Raw genomic sequence first — 17,027 nt, 5'->3', positions numbered from 1 at the left:
TTCTGTTCCTTTCCATTCTGTCATTGAAGTCGTATTTCAGTCTTACATTTGGAATTGTGACGCTACATTCCCCCACTCCCCAGCCAAGACATGTTAAATCGTTTTGACTAGATAGCATACAGTTTGTCAGAATTGACTTTTCGTAGCAGGTTATGAGAATTAGGTTACATTTAGGAAAAGGGTTAGGTTTGGCTGAAATCCACACAAAATAATTTTTTGACGGAAATTTGAGATTAGCTGTATCACATCTAGCCATGACAATTTTATGCGCAAAGTAAGTGTGCATAGGGTGGTTTCTCTACATGTCCATCAAATTGATGAGCCGAAATTAGAGAATTAATTAAACATTGACTGTATATGAAGGGATTAAGTCACCGTGGACAAGATAGCAAGTTTGTTTGTAATGTAGCAACTGGCTAAATTGTTGAATATTAGATTTAAAAAAAATGTGTTATACTATATATATCTCCATATATTCTAGATCCTGCTATCATAATCTTTTCTTGTCTTTGTACTTCCTTCCTGTGTGCTCCTAAACGCCCGGATATCCCCTATCGCGTTGAGGTAGTTTGACTAATCCACTTGTTGTAACGATAACCAAAGACATTAGAACCAGGCTGTGACCGGGGATGCAAACGTCCAGATAATAACCATTATCACGATGTATAAAGACATGTGAAGCAGGTATTTCAAGATTTCGCAAAATTTCTAACATGCCTGGTGTCAGAGAAGCTGCGGTCGTAGGTTTTACTCTCGCAGTAACCGGAGGAGTTGGGTATGTCATCTGGACTTTTGTGTCTTCGGGGGTAAAGGCAAAGAAGGCGAAGCCAAAGCCAGAGCAAGAACCAGAGAAAATAGAAAAGGACACTAGAAATGAAACTGCACAAAAAGTACCAGAACGCGCAAAACAAACACCAACAGTCGTAGTAACAGAGGTAGGCTACTTTTTGTTTATCTTGTGCTTGTAAAATATTCATTTTTGCTACCTCAGGGATTATGAGGCACGCCTACATGACGGATGTTTGTGGTTGCTAGTGGAAATAACCTCACCGCAAATTGTCTCGATTTTGGTTAAGTCTAAATGGGATTATTGGGACGTCCCAATTCTGACGTTAGCCCACTTGAAGTTGAAACGTTAAACGTTAAGGGTTGTGGTAAGGGTAGGAGTTAAGGTTCAGAGGGCTTTTTACTTAGTTATAATGAATTCTTATCATTTTAGAAGATCCCTGTAACACCTAAAGATTTTGCAATTGTTTTAAGATGCCATTCCCTCAGGTGTTGCTTTATTATTCAGGAACGTTTCGAGACCTGACCCTCGGAAACGACCTTCCATTAACCCTGTTGACTCATCAGTATGAAAGATTTGTATCTCTTTTGGTCCATTCAACAACAGAGCGATACGAACCTTGTTTTAGCAGGATATTGTATCCTGTACCTTATGTTATGCCTTATTGGAACGGTTTTATTGATAATATCTGTTGGAAAAAAGTTTGGATGTTGCCACACACTTACCTAAAGGAAGTTTCCTTTAAAATTATTCATAAATATTATCATGCCAACCACTATATGAAGAAGTTTAAGGAAAAACAAACTCAAATTGTGCCTTTTGTAATGACCACCCAGAAACGATGTGGCATCTTTTTTTGGCATTGTATTCATGTAAGGAAACTGTGGCAAGACATCAGGAGATTTATATTTGAACACATTTATGAAGATCTTACACTATTGTGGAGAGATGTACTGCTTGGATTCTTTACCTATGATATAAATAAGTTGAAACCATTTTATGTAATTCATTTCATTATTCTTTTGGGCAAATTTCATAGTCACAAATGTAAATTTCCAAACAAAACACATTTTCTTACCTTACAAAAATAAATTGAACTATATTTTAAGACAATTAATTACTCTACTAACAAAAAATCTTATAATTCTAAGTGTTTGTATGTCCCTTATGGTCCGTGTGTAATGTGATATTGTACCCCCTAGCCACGCCCCTAGCCACGCCCCTAGCCCAATTGTTCTTTGTGTATTATTCATATATACTTGTGTTCCCCCCATGTACTTCCTGTATTGATTTGTTGTTAATAAAAATAAAAAATAGGACTTAAGGTTAGGGTTTAAGGTAGCGACGTCCCAAATGTCCCAAAATTGCACTAACCCTAGATTTGAAAGAACTTTACAATTTCTATTGTGAAACTAGTGTCATATGTCTGTCGTAATGTTTATAAATATGTAATAAGTAAGCACTCCGATATAGATTATTTTCTGTGACAGATTAGTCACTGGAGTGGCTGAAACGACTATTGTCGCTTGGTCAGCTTGACATTATAATAATGTTGCCAGACTGTATCATCATACAGTGGTAACCTGGCCCTATAGTCTATTCTCAGGCAGTGGGTCAGCTTGTACTGACCACATGATGTGACAGTTCAGTCTCATTGACTTCTGTAGGCCTATGCTATAAAAGGCTGAAGTAAAGATAAAGCAAGAAACATGATTGTTTTTGGCCTAAATTATTCCACTATTCACAATCAAATCAAATTTGATTGGTCACATGCGCCAAATACAACAGGTGTAGACTTTACAGTGAAATGCTTATTTATGACATTCCCAACAGTGCAGAGTTAAAAAGGAAGACAAATATTTGCTGAAGGAAAAAGTAACACAATATAAACAATAACGAGGCTATATACAAAGTGTACCAGTACCGAGTCAATGTGCAGGGGTACGAGGTAGTTGAGGTAATACAGTATGTGGATGTAGGTAGGGGTAAAAGTGACTAGGCAATCAGGATATATAATAAACAGGGTAGCAGCTGTGTGTGTTAGTGTCAGTGTAGTATGTGTGAGTGTGTGGGTAGACATTTGCAAGATTCTAGAATGTCCCAGTATCATGGTTTTAATTAACATTAACTCATTACTCTGGATCAGCACTTGCAGATAATACTTCCACATGAGTGACATTTTTGCCTTTATATACTTTATCTTTGCTTATGGGTTAGCAGCCATAGAGATGTATAGATGATTCTAGTGCCCAAAAGCATGTTTTAGAATGGACATCGCCATTGAGGAATTTCGCCGTTTTGAAGTAGTCAACTTCGTGGGACTTCCAATGGCTTAAGGAAGGAATAACTCAATTATACTTGTGAGCAAGTATGGTGGCAGTAAATCGCCAACCTTGGCTTTATACCTGTTCAAACAACACACTCCAGGTGGCAGTGTGCACCCTTTCAGTTTGTTTACCAACTTATAGAAGTAGTAGAATAAGAAGAAAATCGACTACTTCAAAATGTAGATGGTCTCAATGGCACTTCCCATGCTCTCATTGATGCCATAATGAGACAGATACAACATTGTGATCTCTATACATCTGGAGGGTTACATCTGATGTCTCTTTGTTATTACGTGTCCTCCTAGGTGAAGCCCACAGGAAAGCAAGTCCTGGTGCTCGGCCTTGAAGGGGCAGGGAAGACCAGCCTGCTGCACTGCTTTGCCACGGGGAGTCTGGAGCAGGATGTGACCCCAACACAGGGCTTTAACGCTGTATCCATCAATAGGGAGGACCTGCAGATCGAGTTCCTAGAAAGTGAATGCAACCTGCACATAACAATGATGAGAGTACAGAAACTGTTAATTATCTGGATGACCATGATAAGAAGAAATGGGTCTCATTAGTGACCTTAATTCAAGCTGTTAAATATGAAAAATGTCAAATGAGTTCATCACTCAATATGCATTCATAGTATTTTCTTTTTTCACAAATGTACAAAAATGACTTCTATGATACCTTGTGGTGAAGAAATTAAATAAAAAAACATGGCATATTTTGCAGTTGGCGGCACAGAGAACCTGCAGCCCTATTGGAAGAGGTACATGTGCAAGGCTATGGTGCTGGTGTTTGTGGTGGACTCCTCAGACGCCGCCCAGTTCCCTTTGGCTAAGAAGCATCTCCACGAGCTACTCGAAACCGACCTTTACCTTCCCTTAGTGGTACTAGCCAACAAGCAGGTGAGACTAACATAAGACTCCCATCTCAAGTGTCTTTCCTTGATTCATCACGTCCTCTCTCCTGGCCTCCTTCTCAAAACGCATTGAAAACGCAAAGGGGCGTAACCCTAGAACTTCTCCTTCAATGCATTTTAAGAACGAGATAAGCAGAAAGGACATGAGGAATCGAGGGAAGACAATTGAGAAAGGGCAAAGGGTTGCATCTCAATAGTCTTGTGGGCATTTCCTTTCCTCGTCGCCTCTTTTTTTTCCATCCCTATGAGATACTGCACCTGCTCCAGTGTCTTACCTCTGGTTTGTTCCGGTTATTCCTCCATCTCCAGGATAACCAAGGGGCCTGCAGTATCACAACGCTCCATGAAGCCCTGTCCCTGGAGGAAGTGGGGGACCAGCGCAAGCTCTTCCTCATTGGCACCCATGTCAGGAAGGGGGACACGGAGGTGAACTCTGCTGTGCAGGACGCACGGGACCTGATCATCCAAATGGTGCAGGATGGTAGATAGACTCACCATCTAGTCATCAGATACAGATGTAGGATCTTAATTTGATCACTATTTTGTTGCTGAGAATCTTCCTGCATTTTAAAAAGGCTTATAAAGTTGGTCATTTCCACTTGAAATGTTTGACTTGATTTGCCCTAATGAAAAAGATATCAACTTCCTATAAAAATGTATAATTATAATCCACATAATAATTAATATTTCCTGTTGCTGCAGGATTATTTTCCTGCTGTAGCAAACTGGCTCAAATTAAGATTCTACATCTGTATGAATGACCCGCTGGCTGAGAGGGGATATCTTACTTTAATTTTACCCCTGTTCTGGCTTGCCGTCATTTGTTTTGATAGCACTAGTTACAAGCTCTATTGACAGACACCATGATAGTGAAAGGCCGCATTCACATCTGTAGAATGATGATGATTCCAGAGAAGCCAAAAGCTGACAACGTGCTTATGGTCAAACTCATTTACTGGCAATTACATGAATTCATTAATTGCATTAGCACAAAAGCACAGAGTTGATCATGTACTTGTTTTTCACATTCAGACACAATATTTCAAGGATGGTCTCAACATCCTTACCTATAGGGATTTAATTGATAATGCTTTGTGGTCATCAAAGATCTTCTCTTAGTGCTATCTACAACTGTAGAGCACAATGTAGGTTACATGTTTAGAGTCAGTGCTGCTAGGTAGTATGTTGAAGACTCTTTCAAGGTACATAGAATTATTTTTGTTATTTTGCATAATAAAAGTTAAGTATTGACTATATCGTCTTGAAGGGGAACTTGCTACATAGTTATATTTTCTTAAAACCAATTTGATTGTTATGTAACCAAAGCAATCCATCCACATATTTATTTGAAGCATTTTAAAAATGCCAAAGTACAATTTTTCATGTGTCTAGGCATGTTTATTTGGCTAACAATGTTTTGCCTTGGACTTAATTGAAGCTTTTACAGGAATAACTCTACATATAAGCACAAAAAGTGCTTCTTGTTTTCATGTTTAACACTGGTAAAACTACTGGTATAATCTTGAGAAATAAGCAGGTTTGAAGTGCATTACTGAACAATTCATTTGTATGCCATGACTACAACAGACCTCCAAACCATTTCTGTCATTTAAGCATCAAAAAACTCATTTTTTGCAACTATTTTTCTGTTTTGTCACACCTGGTGATGTAAATAAAAACCATTGTTGTAAATGTCTGTGCGGCTCAAAGTTTTGTATATAGGCTTATGGTGACATATAACTTATTTTTGGAGTTAAAATACAGCTAACCATAAATACTTCAGTCATTCTTTACCCTCAGGTATCACTTTGAATTTGACATTCTTTATCGGAAGTCTTGAGAGAGAAGATAGACTCACTCCGGTTTCAACCCGCCACACTCAAGTACAGTTGAAGTCGGAAGTTTACATACACTTAGTTTGGAGTCATTAAAACTAGTTATTCAACAACTCCACTTTTTTTTTAAAACAAACTATAGTTTGGCAAGTCGGTTAGGACAATCTACTTTGTGCATTACACAAGTAATTCTTCCAACAATTGTTTACAGACAGATTATTTCACTTAGAATTCACTGTATCACAATTCCAGTGGGTCAGAAGTTTACATACACTAAGTTGACTGCCTTTTAAAAAGGTTGGAAAATTCCAGAAAATAATGTAATGGCTTTAGAAGTTTCTGATAGGCTAATTAACATCATTTGAGTCAATTGGAGGTGTTCCTGTGGATGTATTTCAAGGCCTACCTTCAAACTCACTGCCTCTTTGCTTGACATCATGGGAAAAACAAAAGAAATCAGCCAAATAATTGTAGTCCTCCACAAGTCTGATTAATCCTTGGGAGCAATTTCCAAACGCCTGAAGATACCATGTTCATCTATACAAACAATGGTACGCAAGTATAAACACCGTGGGACCACGCAGCCGTTATACCGCTCAGGAAGGAGACGCGTTCTGTCTCCTAGAGATTAACGTACTTTGGTGCAAAAGTGCAAATCAATCCCAGAACAACAGCAAAGGACCTTCTGAAGACACTGGAGGAAATGGGTACAAAAGTATATATCTACAGTAAAACGACTCCTATATCGACATAACCTGAAAGGCTGCTCAGCGAGGAAGAAGCCACTGCTCCAAAACCGACATAAAAAAGCCAGACTGGTTTGCGACTGCACATGGGGACAAAGATCGTTCTTTTTGGAGAAATGTCCTCTGGTCTGATTAAACAAAAATAGAACTGTTTGGCCACAATGACCATCGTTATGTTTGAAGGAAAAAGGGGGAGGCTTGCAAGTCGAAGAACACCATCCCAACCGTGAAGCACGGGGGTGGCAGCATCATGTTGTGGGGTTGCATTGCTGTAGGAGGGACTGGTGCACTTCACAAAATAGATGGCATCATGGGGCTGGAAATTATGTGGATATATTGAAGCAACATCTCCAGACATCAGTTAAAGCTAGGTCGCAAATTGTTCTTCCAAATGGACAATGACCCCATGCATACTTCCAAAGTTGTGGCAAACTGGCAACAAAGTCAAGGTATTGGAGTGGCCATCACAAAGCCCTGACCTTAATCCTATAGAAAATGTGTGGGCAGAACCCGAAAAAGCATGTGCGAGCAAGGAGGCCTAAAAGCCTGACTCAGTTACACCAACTCTGTCAGGAGGAATGTGCCAAAATTCACCCAACTTATTGTGGGAAGCTTGTGGAAGGCTACCCGAAACGTTTGACCCAAGTTAAACAATTTAAAGGCAATGCTACCAAATACTAATTGAGTGTATGTAAACTTCTCACCTACTGGGAATGTGATGAAAGAAAGAAATGCTGAAAGAAATTATTCTCTACTATTATTCTGACATTTCATGTTCTTAAAATAAAGTGGTGATCCTAACTGACCTAATACAGGGAATTTTTACTACGATTAAATGTCAGGAATTGTGAAAAACTGAGTTTAAATGTATTTGGCTAAGGTGTATGTAAACTTCCAACTTCAACTGTACTTCAGTCCTGCCATGTGACTTCTAATGTCATATCAACAACACAGACCATTGTGACCCAGCAGGTAAACTCAACCTGGTGCATTATAAAGCCTTTCCATCAGGCAAACAAGGTATCTGGAAAAACAGCTACGTTTGACGGGGCATGTTGTCCAAATGCGCATGCTGATCATTATGTGTTCCAAAATGTTATAGAGAATCTCCCTTTCTTTTAATCATAAGGGCATAAACCCAATTTAATAGTATTCTCAGAACAATTTTCTCTTTTGTAGGATTTTAATACCAATCTCGCCCATCAGGGAATTCTTTATGAATTCCCTGATAAAACTGAAAGCAAGGTACAATAACTACTACGTTGTTATTGATTTTCTTTGTATTGTGAGGATAAATTGGAACAGGTGATAATGAACTGAAACATTCTTGTAGGATCCTGGAACTGGCACAACACAAAGAGTCCAAAACACCTTGGTAAGTAGGCTACTTTTTGAGTATCAGTATTTGCAGATATTTTTATTCTCATGACATTAGATATAGACTTGTAAATTGTATTTTTATAAAACTATCATTGGAAAAAAGTTCAACCAAATACTATTTTGTTACATCACCATTCATAGTGAACATGTTTGAGCCATTTTCCCTATTGAATTTCACACCTTGAAAGTCTATTTTCTCATTGATCTAATCCAATGCTTACTCGGGGCAACCAGGAGTCGAGCTCCTGTCTTACTCAGCGCTGGAAGCAGTTCCAGCAGAAATAAGCCAATACCTAGCTAAGCACAAAAGAGACTTCTCAGCATGGGAGAAACACCTAAGGGAATTGTATACTAATTACACCCAGGCTGAACATTATTGATGACTCCATCAAAAGTATGAGCCAACTGTTGTAAGAAGGAAAGCATTTAAGTGCTCCATACATTACCATATGATTGTGCAGTGTCACTACACAATTGTGAAAATGTCTGCTAAGTCTAAATATTGGTCTGTCCTAAAAGCTTGCATCAGATACAGGAGATTTGGCTCTGAGCTCCTATCAAGTGCAGGAAATACTCCTCCCAAATGAAAAGTGACATACACACATCCACACACACACACACACATGCTACCACACATTACAACTGCTGCTACCAGACTCCTGTTAGAATTGCTAAATACTGCACAATTTAAACACTTGCCCCCCCCCCCCCCCCCCCCCCCAATCCCCCTTCCACAAAACAAGTGTACATTCTGGACCAGAAATTGTGCCTTCCCAGTATTAATTATACTTATGCTAAAATGTTTATTCTATTCTACTGAGCAATTTACTTTATGTTCGTATTCTTATCATTGACTATTTCTTATTGTTGCTGCATTGTCCAGAAGGAACCTGCAAGTAATCATTTCGTTGGATGTTGTATACCATGTGTATCCAGTACATATGACTAAAAAAACATGAAACTTGAAAATGATGTTCAGGCTATTTGCCAATTTCCTGCATCCTCATCGGAGGTGACTGCTCCAGATACAGTACATCCATTCGAATTAAGGAGATATCTGTTGGTCAGGTTCAGAACCTGTATTAGATTACCTACTTACTTTTTTGTTTCTCAGCTATCAAGCTAAATCTGTAAGGAACATTAGACCAATAATCCAATCAAAGTTATTTTCAGGAAGCCCTGCCTTGTTAAATAAGCCATTCATTGAATTGAAAAGGCAACAATTGCCAGTAAGTGAGATTGAATGGCCAGTGTGGCCACAGGCAAGCTGATATCATTGTTTCTGTGCTCATTGAATTCATGTCTTAATGTGCTGCAGAAAAAAACTATTCTCAAGTGTTCCAAGTGGTTGTAGTTGCACCACATTACGTTGCCTCTCTACCCAGACTCCTTGCTCCGGACAAACGCTACACTACGCCCATGGACGTTAGTTTCATCTCTGCAATGAGTCTGGATCTGAGTACCTCCCCGATCCTTCACAAAATGCAAACACATTTGTGGCCATCTGATTGGTCCAGAAACCAATAGGTTTGGCTATAGCCAGAACACACGTGAGTTAATTGTGATTGGTCCAATCGCTGAGGACTTTGTTTCGTACAACGCCCCTCGTGCCCCTCGTCACCACATATGACTTCAATGATGGCAGTCTCAGACTAAAGTATGTAGCCAGAACGACAGAGCAGTGGAATAATTTAGTGTGAGTCGTCAGACTAACACATAAACCTACTAGATAATTGGAGACAAATATTTGATAATCTTCAAATGTGCAGTTTATGACTAAACTATTAAGTCTAAATGAGATTACAGAAAAAGTGAATTTAGTTCCCTGGGTGCTGCCTGTAGGCAAGAGAGGTGGGCATGTCACCTTCACAATGTGTCATAATCCATATCTCGATAAACAATAAAACTCTTTACTGACATGTTGATCAGGGTCAACAGAGTCAGATCTGTCTATTCACCCCTCTAAAACACTTGCATCATTAGTGATGCATTTAACCCTTCCATTTGTCCATTGAAAGAGGAGGTTATGTATTATCACTCTGGCATGATGAGACATCCTTTAGCCCAAAGACATGGACAGTAAGGGCTCATATTTTCCTGCAGGAAAGAGGGGGTGATGAGCTCCTCCAAGAAGACACTACGTCCTTCCTCCAAGACCGCCCAGTATGAGCGCATTGTCCGCCTGGCAACACCAAAGACCAGGTCCCGAAGCTTCCAGGAAATGGAGTAAAGTGGAAAATGTGATCAAAACATGCCCAGTCCATGTTGTTAAATACTAGAGTATACGCAAGCATGCCACTTGGCCCAGATCTAAAATTAACCTCCTTCTTGGACTAGGAAGCCAATATTTTGACATGTTATTTCAGTAGCGAGCTGTGGCTCTGGGAGTGAGGAATCAATGGTGAGACAATAGGGGTTATTGTCCAAAGCTCTGGCCCCTGGGACATTCACAGACAGCCACATAAGTATTTTTATAATTCTTGAAGAGCAACAGCACATATTTGGGCTCAAGCCTCCTAGAAAAGATTCTCAAGCCTGCACACCAGACCAAATATGAAAAACAATATGCCTGTTTGTTTTCATAATTCTGTGTCACACTCTCCAATGGGCATGGCCGTAAAAGAGGAGATGTTTGAGGTCAGGATGGAGGGCAATGTTGAGGTGTTTGTGTTGTTCCTGATGCTTCATAATGTTTAACGGTGATCCTGCATGTAGAAATAGGAATATTAGAATCTCTGTGGTTCCACAGGCCTCCTCACACTTTGTGGTATGAGTACATCTGCCTTATCTGGCACATAGACCCCAGAGTGAACACTGCTGAGACCACTCCACATCTACTACAGCTAGCTAATCTCAAAGGGAACCACCTCAACTTCAAAAGCAACAGAGGTACAGTAAGTGCCTAGAATGAAAGGTACACTCTTAGAAAACAAGGTGCTATCTAGAACCTAAAAGGGTTCTTCGGCTGTACCCTTTTCTTGTTGAAGAAAGTGGAGACATACATTTCCTGTGCTGCCAAAACTGGCCAGACCACTTCTAGGCTGGACCAGCTCTTGCTAACCAAGTTGAGGGACAGTCAAATGTCCAGAAGACTCCATTTGGCCAGTGAGCACATCGCCTTTACTGACACCCACACAACATGCTGGGAAACAGTTCAGCTCCTAGACCTAGAACGATGCTTCCCAGAAATGTGTAACATTGCCTCAATATTGTTCATCTTCTCGATCATTTGGGAAAAGATGCTACGTAAAAAAACTGGTATGCTTTCATAGAAGTTTTCTAGATCCTTGGAAAGGACTCTCTGAAACATGCGTTCTCAACAGGTGTCAAGGGGAGGCCGGCAGGCTACAGCGACCTCACGCCTTCAACCTCCATCAGCTCCTAAGGGACTTAATAAGGACTACATTCTTCTGAGAGACCTGCCATTTTATGTGCTTGCTTCTCCGTCAAGGTCCATGTTGGTGCACAACGGACAAAGGAAAATGGCACCTGCAAAAAGCAAAATAAATGGGTACAGACTCAAGGGGTCTCTGCTTTTTAAAATCTGTTTGGCGCCAGGGCTGAGATGGTAAAACTGGCCCCTCTTTGTCCCCCACTGGTTTTGCAATCATGTGCAATGAGACGTGTGCTTGGAGCTCCTTCGAACGAAATCGAAGCATTACATTTCATTGTCTTTAGCAAATGGCCAAACCAAACTGTCTCCTTTCTGTCCATTGGGGTTGTTTTCTTTACTTTGCTAGTTCCAAGATCAAGTAGCCCCCGTTCCAAAAGAATGTGTTATCGTCTTTTGAAATGAGAGCAAAGGTATGATAAAAGGATCCACATGTGTTTCTACATTTCAATCATTTTGGGTTCTCTGTTTATATCATAACCACATGTTGTAAAGATTCCTCATGTGTTTTCCTTGAGAAAGTGAAATCACATACATTGATTCAAAAATAACATTTTCGCCCCAGGAGCTTCAAATTCCTTCTAAAGAGTCAGCGCCGCAGCCAACCCTCGCTGTATGACCACTGTATCCTTTACAAAGGGCGCCGTGAGCTCACTTTGAAATCCACCGTAATCCTGGTTCAACTACAGGCGCATATGAGCATTATGTAAAGGTGGACACAATGGCTTTCAAAAGGGTCATGTGGATTTAGAACGGTGCGGGAGGGTTGGTGTAGCCGCCATGGGTGTAGAGTCCCAGTGGAGAGGCGTACGGATCTCAGAGGCTAGACTTCAAAGCAGATCCAAGCGTCCAACTGGGACCTAATCTGGGATAAGCCACCAATGATCGTGACCTGGGACTGTAGGGTAAAGAGGGTTAGTGGAAGGTGGAGGAGGCAAAGGAGAAAGGAGGGGTGTGTAATCTCTCTGTCGGTGGCTCCCGCTAGTTGACTCAGTTCCTATGGTGCACCTGTGTCTAGAGAGGAGCTCTGAACTTTGCTGCTGGTTATCTGTCTGTTCGTGGCAGCCGGCTCTGACACTGATAGGCTGTGAGTGGGGAGGCTGTCTCAGTCTGGATCCCGCCGGCTAGATGGGATGCTTACGCTTGCAGAGTATTAGTGCGACTGATCTGGTTTTGGCAGACAACTGCAACACTATTTTAAGCTACGCATTAGGCAACACGTTTATAAAGGGTTTATAAACAGTGCATGGGTAGTTTATAGGCATTTCATTACTGATTTAGTCATTGGTAATGAACAGTTGTGTGTGTAAATATATCACATTATAAACACATGAATGAAGATCACAATTGAGTGAAACTAGCTACTTTAACAACTTGCCGATGAACCCTTTATGAAGTTCAGTCTGCACAAATATTTTTCTTATCAACTCATTGCCTCAATTGCTAAGTATGAAAACAAATTCCATGCTCCAATCTGTGTCTTATCGGCCTTGTTAGATGTTGTCATATCATCCTTGACTATTCAAAGCTGCATGCAAAAACCCTCTGATCAAAGAAATGTAGCTAGCATATGTAGCTAGCATGCTCTCAACATAATGTCTGTGACAAGGGCAGTATTCATGTTGCACTGCGAGTTGTTAACCTTTTTTATAGTGTGTTGGCAAAATATGTGCTGCATCCTCAACGCACATTTCCTCTTAATCTAGCAATAAGAACAAACCAAGACGTCCTCAATTGCATCTTTTGTTGAATTTCAAGTCAAGTGAATATCAACAACAAAAGTCCTTATGAGAACTATCTTCGCTCATACATTGATGCACATGTGAACCGTATTCGTCTAGCAGCTTCTCGAGTCCTGGAAAGTGCGGTTTGGACAGAGTGCAGTTTGGAAAGTTCTAGAGTCAGTTCCTGGGACCAGCTGGACCAGTGAATCTTCCCGGCTCTGACGCTCACCAGTCCTGGGGTGACAGATTCCACACAGGCCTGCTAAGTCTCCTTAGCAACAGACAATACCAGGGCTCATTCAACTTCCACACACACCTCATGGACCTCTTATAGCATGCTAACAACCACTCCAGCAAGCCTTTCATTCCATTGAATTTCGGAAATGATGTCAAAAGCAATATAGCATTATCTTTCTGATACCGGTACATATCAATACAGGAGCGGTGAGGTATCATTTTTTTCAATTGTCCATTTCTTTATGGTTTTGCTAATGTTTTTTTCAGCTGCAACACAAATCATATGATTTAATAGTGACGTGCAAGAAGGGATGCTTTCAGCTGGAGCTCCTGATGGGCAGACCACAGGCTGTGAGGAATGCAACAACACCTCCTCCACACTGACTCTTAACACAGGGGCTCCCCAGGGGTGTGTAGTCAGCCCTATGCTGTACTCCCACAACTGCGTGGCTTTGCATGACACCAATTCCATCATGTTTGCTGGTGTGGTTCAACAATAACAAGTCATACTATAGGGAGGAGGTACAGTGAACTGGCATTGTGAACCCGGGTCTCCTACGGCAGCAACCAACTTCTTAGACCATGAGACCAAGAGGAAATTCCCTCTTGGGCCGAGGGCAGAAACAGGCGTGGCTACCTCATCACATGACTATGACCAACTTATGTTCCGATACACCAGGACATCAACCTCTCCCTTAACGTCAGCAAAACAAAGGAGTTGATTGTTGACTTCAGTAAGCAAAGGAAGGAACATGCCCCAATCCACATCAACGAGACTGCAGTAGCGAGTGTCAGCAGTTTTAAGTTCCTTGGCAGCCACATCACGAGGACTTGACATGGACCAAAAACATCACCACTCTTGTCAACAGCATCTATATTTCCTAAGGCAACTGAATAAATTAGGCATGCAATGCCGGGTCCTCTCCAAATACTACCACAGCCTGGCACGGGAATTACCCCATCCACGACTCCCCAGGGTCTTCCAGGACATCTACTCGAAACGGTGCCTGAGGAAGACCCGCAGCATCATCAAGGAGACCACACACCCCATCTACGAGCTGTTCACTCCCTTATCGTTGGGCAGACGGTATCGGAGCATGAGGTCTGATACCAACAGGCTCAGAAACAGTTTCTATCTACAAGCCATCAGACTGCTGAACACTTGAACTGGACTGAGACCTGCTCTGATTCTCCACACCTTATCACACATGCACTCACTCACGCACACACACACCCACATATACACTGAACAACAATATAAATGCAACATGTAAAGTGTTGGTCCCATGTTTCATGAGCTGAAATAAAAAAATCCCAGAAATGTTCTATACACACAAAAAGCTTATTTATCTTAAATGTTGTGCAGAAATGTGTTTACATCCCTGTTAGTGAGCATTTCTCCTTTGCCAAGATAATCCATCCACCTGATAGGTGTGGCATATCAAGAAACTGATTAAACAGCATGATAATTACACAGGTGCACCTTGTGCTGGGGACAATAAAATGTCACTCTAAAATGTGCAGTTTTGTCACACAACACAATGCCACAGATGTCTCAAGTTTTGAGGGAGCGTGCAATTGGTATGCTGACTGCAGGAATGTCCACCAGAGCTGTTGCCAGAGAATTGAATGTTAATTTCTCTACCATAAGCCGCCTCCAATGTTGTTTTAGAGAATTTGGCAGTACCCCCAACCGGCCTCACAACTGCAGACCAAGTGTATGGAGTGATGTGGGCGAGCAGGTTGCTGATCTCAACGTTGTGAACAGAGTGCCACATGGTGGGTTTATGGTATGGGCAGGCATAAGCTATTGACAACGAACACAATTGCATTTTATTGACGGCAATTTGAATGCACAGATATACTGTGACGAGATCCTGAGGCTCATTGTCATGCCATTCATCTGCCGCCATCACCTCATGTTTCAGCATGATAATGCACTGGCCCCATGTCACAAGGATCTGTACACAATTCCTGGAAAATGTACCAGTTCTTCCATGGCCTGCATACTCACCAGAAACGTCACCCATTGAGTATGTTTGGGATGCTCTGGATCGACATGTACAATGTGTAAGCGTGTTCCAGTTCCCGCCAATATCCAGCAACTTCACACAGCCATTGAGGAGGAGTGGGACAACATTCCACAGACCACAATCAACAGCCTGATCAACTCTATGCGAAGGAGATGTATAGCGCTGCATGAGGCAAGTGGTGGTAAAACCAGATACTGACAAATTTTCTGATCCACGCCCCTTCCTTTTTTATAAAGGTATCTGTGACCAACAGATGCATATCTGTATTCCCATTCATGTGAAATCCAGAGATTAGAGTCTAATTAATTTATTTAAATTGACTGATTTCCTTATAAAGGGGGATACCTAGTCAGTTGTACAACTGAATGCATTCAACTGAAATGTGTCTTCGGCATTTAACCCAACCCCTCTGAATCAGAGAGGTGCGGGGGGCTGCCATAATGGACATCCACGTCTTATATGAACTGTAACTCAATAGAATCTTTGAAATTGTTGCATGTGTTTATATTTTTGGTCAGTATACATTCATACATTACAACTGCTGCTACCAGATTATAATTATGATTCCTAAATACTGCACAATTTAAACAACTGCCCCCCAATCCCCCCTTCCATAAAACATGTGTAAATATTGGACTGTGCTTCCTGTAAATTGTGCTTCCTGTATTATACTTATACTGTATTATACTTACTCTACTGAGCAATTTACTTTGTGTTCGTATTTGTATATTTTATTATTTCTTATTGTTGTTGCATTGTCGAGAAGGAACCTACAAGTAAACATTTAGTTGGACGGTGTATACTATGTGTAACCCGTACATACAACTAATAAATCTTGATGATGTTCTGCATTTGGTGTGTTCAACTCTAAATAAACACTCTTGTTTTTCCTCTGTGGGTGGGACTCTTTTTTTCACAGTCAGCTGAACAAAAACAGTGTGTATGTGTGCAGTGTGTGCCAGCCAGGCCAAATAGCTATTGGTCACGACACACAGTAAAACAGACAGACTGTCAGATAGGGATAAGTTGTATTAGGACCAGAAGTAGGTACCTGATGAGTTGGTATCAGGCTTGTAATGTAGGCAGTTCCCACGATCAGTCCACCATTACCCGAGGTTCTTTGGCAGGATATCACTCCCTTCCCACTGGGCACAGACGTCAATTCAACGTCATTTCATTGACATGACGTTGAAACAACGTTGATTCAGCCAGTGTGTGCCCAGTGGTTTCTGTCTCCCTCTCTTTCCTTTGCCTGTTGTTTTCCCTAGACAGATATTTAGAAAGGATGTCTGACATCCTAGAAACAGGGACAACTGAACCGACAGGTAGATGGCATCACCTGCTGGCAGTTGGTTGCTCTGATCCCAGCTTACGTCTAAAGCCTTTCCCTTCAAATTAGCAATCGACCCCAAGTCCCTGTTACAGGGCCAGCTGATTCCTGTTGAATGTGTCATAACATGAGCGCTGCCTCACATGTTTTATAGTCCCATGAAAGCCCAATGTTATCCCGCTCCCTGCTGAGAGATGCACAAAACAAAGGCTTACAACAAAGTCCCCCCCTCCAAACCTTTCCGCCATTGTACCCTACAGTACTTCCTCATTAAGTTCAGGTGGCCCCTCATACTGATAACATGCAGCATGAAAGCAGTCTAAGTCA

At 41.2% G+C, this 17,027-nt stretch overlaps 1 protein-coding gene across 1 annotated transcript; it reads left to right on the top strand.

Moving 5' to 3' along the window:
• Positions 1 to 542: 542 nt before the first annotated feature.
• LOC139366326 (ADP-ribosylation factor-like protein 9) lies at positions 543 to 5,720 on the top strand. Its single transcript, XM_071103686.1, has 4 exons — positions 543 to 935; positions 3,420 to 3,588; positions 3,835 to 4,010; positions 4,334 to 5,720. The coding sequence occupies exons 1-4, from the start codon at positions 714 to 716 to the stop codon at positions 4,511 to 4,513; spliced, it is 747 nt and encodes a 248-aa protein (XP_070959787.1). The 5' UTR covers positions 543 to 713; the 3' UTR covers positions 4,514 to 5,720.
• Positions 5,721 to 17,027: the final 11,307 nt, after the last annotated feature.

Source organism: Oncorhynchus clarkii, chromosome 14 (genome assembly GCF_045791955.1).
Source record: "Oncorhynchus clarkii lewisi isolate Uvic-CL-2024 chromosome 14, UVic_Ocla_1.0, whole genome shotgun sequence".
In the NCBI taxonomy this organism is placed as follows: Eukaryota; Metazoa; Chordata; class Actinopteri; order Salmoniformes; family Salmonidae; genus Oncorhynchus; species Oncorhynchus clarkii.
This window is presented reverse-complemented; position numbering and strand designations above follow the sequence as displayed.

Excerpts from the sequence above, each read along its gene's own strand:
- LOC139366326 (XM_071103686.1), top strand. The coding sequence starts at position 714 with ATGCCTGGTGTCAGAGAAGCTGCGGTCGTAGGTTTTACTCTCGCAGTA. Across the intron at positions 3,589-3,834 it reads GCAGATCGAGTTCCTAGAAA|TTGGCGGCACAGAGAACCTG; the intron begins GTGAATGCAACC and ends CATATTTTGCAG. Across the intron at positions 4,011-4,333 it reads TGGTACTAGCCAACAAGCAG|GATAACCAAGGGGCCTGCAG; the intron begins GTGAGACTAACA and ends CTCCATCTCCAG.